General features: G+C 57.4%; 1 protein-coding gene across 1 annotated transcript; it reads right to left on the reverse strand.

The window, feature by feature from the left end:
- Positions 1-553: 553 nt before the first annotated feature.
- On the reverse strand, positions 554-2,380 carry DND1 (DND microRNA-mediated repression inhibitor 1; the record flags this gene model as incomplete). The annotated part of the gene is made up of 3 exons (XM_010288613.1): positions 2,263-2,380; positions 1,708-2,142; positions 554-969 (listed from the first exon to the last, which is right to left on the reverse strand). Coding segments are annotated over exons 1-3 (969 nt in total), but the record flags the coding sequence as incomplete, so codon positions are not given.
- Between the last annotated feature and the right edge of the window lie 1,288 nt (positions 2,381-3,668).

Consider the following 3,668-nt stretch of genomic DNA (forward strand, 5'->3'; position numbering starts at 1 on the left):
GGCCCCTCCACCGCAGCAGAGCCACACAAACAAACTTAAAAGAAGCCAAACTGGGCAGGTAAACCTACTGCCCCAAAAAACAGAACCGTCCCCCAGGGCCAGCCGGGGACAGGGCAGCTGTCCCGGACCAGGCCAGCAGCCCCATCCTCCAGAGCTGGCTCTCAAAACAAACCCAGACAAACTCAAAGCAAAGCTGGAACAGGACCAGGTCCCCAGCAGGGCTTGCACGCCGCTCCTGCAGCCAGTGGCACCAAGGCTGGTGGCTCAGGTTCAACTTGTCAGTGGGCATCCTGCAGCGGAGAGGAAAGCATCAGGCTCTGTGCGGTGCAGCGGGGAGCGGCACCCCAAAACCCCATCCCCTTACGTCCTCTGCTTCCAACCAGGAATCCCACCCGGAGCTGAGCCACCAGAGTCACACCTGGGGAAGGGGGGTGACAGCGTTTCAGCCCTGTCTGCCAGGCTGGGTCCCCCCACACACTAGAAGTGCCAACAGCTCCACACTCCCAGGAGACGATCTCCAAGACTTTGAGAAAGGCAGAGGGTTGGCACCGACATCACGCGAGGACTCACCGAGCATCCGGAGAACCTGCAGCGCCACTGCAACCTTCGCCTCTTCATGCCCGCTCCTGCCCGGCCCGTCCTGCCGGACCCACGTGAACCCACTGAAGGGCACAGGGCACCCTGGGATCACCACCCGGCACCAGAACCGCAGCCACCCGTTGGGGTTTGCCTGGATGCACTTGGTGAGGAACACAGGGGTCCCCAGGTACTGCCTCCGGCACAGGGCGTTCAGGTGGTCCAGTGCGTTGCGCAGCACTGGAGACAGGGGTGCCTGCTTGGGGACCCCCAGGCACTTGCCCCCTTGCACCCGCCTGGAAGATGGCTTCTCCTCACCCAACTGCAGTTTCTGCTTCAGATCGGGGTTCAGCCAGTCCACCCTCATCTCCAGCCCACCGAGCCTCACGTTCCCTAGGAGAGACCGGCAGCAGCTGGCAGGAGATGCTCACGCACCAGCCCTCCAGTATCACCCCATCCCACCCTGTCCCGTCCCCCAGCATCTGGCGCAGTGAGCCCCATGGGTGGTCTGGCGCTGACCCACAGTGTACGAACTGCACAGGAGCCTCTCCCCTGCCTCCGTACAGCCGCAGGGCAGATGCTTCTCCATCTCCTTTTGCTACCAAGCTGGGCTTGGGGCTGCAAAGCTCAGGGGATTTTAGGGGCAGCCTGCCTTTAGGGACAGGTGCAAAGACATCAAAGCCAGATGCTTCTCAGCTGGGGTAGAAACAGGTACAAATCAGGACTTCGGAGGTTCCAGCTGGATGTCGGGAAACAGTGTCCCATCAGAAGCAGTGCAATCATGCGATGGGGCAGAGGGGCAGGGCATCTCCGTCAGGAGGGTTTAATAACTTGGCCAAACCTCTGGATGCCCTGGACTGCTACTGGTGATGCTCCCGCTCTGAGCAGACATCTGACTGAAGACCTCCAGCAGCCCCTTTACCCCACCACCACTAGGTCTGCATGAAATCTGCCAGGGATCAGCCCTACTGAGGAGAGCTGGCCTCCTGGGGGACACAGGGAGAGAACAAAGGATGTCTCACAGCTGAAGTGATGCTGCAGCTGAGCCTGGAGATGGGATCAGTCCTTGCTTAGAGACACCGGGAAGACTAGCCCAAGCAGCATCCCACAGCGCCCAGGCCTCCCACTTACCTTCCATCAGGGTTTTCTTGGCCATGGCAGCAGCTTGGTGCGAGCTGTATTTCAGCACAGCGAGCTGGGCCCATTTCTGGCAGGGGCTGGCATACAGGGTGACACTGAGGACGCCCTCCGTCACTCGCCGCAGCACAGCCTCCAGCTCCCGCCGGCTCACTGAGGTAGCCAGGCCGTCCACGCTCAGCTCGCACTTCTCCGTGCTCTTGCACACCACAATGGCGCAGCCCTCCCGCACCTCGAAGTTGTTGAAGGCAGCAATGGCTTCCTTGGCACTGCACCGGTTGCTGTACTTGGCATAGGCAAAGCCCCGGTTGAGCCCGCTGAAGGTCATCATGAGGCGAAACTCATAGAGCTTGCCCACGCTCTGGAAGACCTGTGGCAGCTTCCCGATGAACACCTCTGTGCCAGCCGGCGGAGGGTCGCCCACCCAGCCTGCAGGCAGACAGCGACACGATGCACATGGCTGAGACCCACCTCGCCTCCGTGCCCACCGGGCACCCTGCGTGCCATGCTCGCAGGGCACCACAGCGCTGAGCCACCCTTCTCACATACCTGGTGGGGGGCCACCGTATCGCCTCTGCCCATTGATCTGCACCAGCTCGATGCCAGTTTCTTTTGTCCAGGCGAGCAGGGCCATCTTATTGGCCTGGTTGATACTGTTGGTCCACATCTGAGGAGGGAGATGATGTTGGTGTTTGTCTGGGCAAAGAGTTTCCAGCCTCCCAGCTGGAAGCATTCCAACCCCATGAAGCAACCGCAAGGCCCAGCACCAGGGAGCACGTGGAGGAGCAAATGCTGAACCCCTCATGTCCTCAGGAAACCTGAGGAGCCTCCCAACACTACACATCTAAAGGACTACCCCTACCCTGCTCCTAGATTGCTCCACATGACTAAGTCCAACAACTTTGGTAGAACACAAGGACACCAACAGGTCTTCTATGGATGCCTGCAAGGGCTTTTGTCCTGATTTTGGCTGGAATAATTTTCTTCCCAATAGCTGATATAGTGCTGTGTTTTGGATTTAGTATGAGAATAATGCTGATAACACACTGATGTTCTCAGCTGTTGCTAAGTAGTTGCTTATACTCAGTCATGGAATTTTCAGCTCCCCATGCGCTGCCAGCGCAGAGGTGCACAAGAAGCTGGGAGGGGGCACAGCCAGGACACTGACCCAGGCTGGCCAGAGGGATATTCCCTATCAGATAACATCACGCTCAGTACATAAACTGGAGTTGGCCGGGGGGCAGGAATCACTACTCGAGGATGGCCTATCCATGTAGTGAGCAATCACTGCATTGTGGATCACTTGTTTTTACATATTCCTTTATCAGTAATATTATTCTCTTTCTTTGCTGTCCTACTGAAGTGTTTTTATCTCAACCCGTGAGTGATATTTTTCCAAGTCTCTCCCCCATCACACCGTGGCAGAGGGGGTGAGCAAGCAGCTGCGTAGTGCTTAGTTGCCAGCTGGGGCTAAACCCCGACAGTTTTGAAAGCCAAGACACAGGCAGCTGGTTGGCCCTGCAGCACAGAGCCAAGGTGACCCATCGCCTCAGGAGATCCCACACAGGCTGAGGCCCCAAGACAGACAAATCTCTTCTACCAGTATCTCCTCAGGCTTCTGGGCACATCAAGGAGGGTCTGGAGACACCATCCATTTAGCAGCATCATCAGGTTTTAGCTCAGTTAAGTACTGCAAAGTCTCATTAGAGCCTCTGAAACTGCATGCTGAGTGGGATTAACCCTAGCTCAGGCTAAAATGCAGTCTGGCTGCACCTTCACCTTCAGCATCTCCAGGTGCTAGCACTTTTCTACCTCCACAGGATTTTACCTTTCCTGAAGACCAAAAAACACCTCTGGATGAAGGTGGGGACCCATACAGAGGACATCTCTGCTGAAGGGGCGCAGAAAGACCCGCACACCACAAAGCTCCTGCCATGGCTCTGCAGCGCCCAGGG

This window comes from Phaethon lepturus, unplaced genomic scaffold, assembly GCF_000687285.1.
Source record: "Phaethon lepturus isolate BGI_N335 unplaced genomic scaffold, ASM68728v1 scaffold21950, whole genome shotgun sequence".
Lineage (NCBI taxonomy): Eukaryota > Metazoa > Chordata > Aves > Phaethontiformes > Phaethontidae > Phaethon > Phaethon lepturus.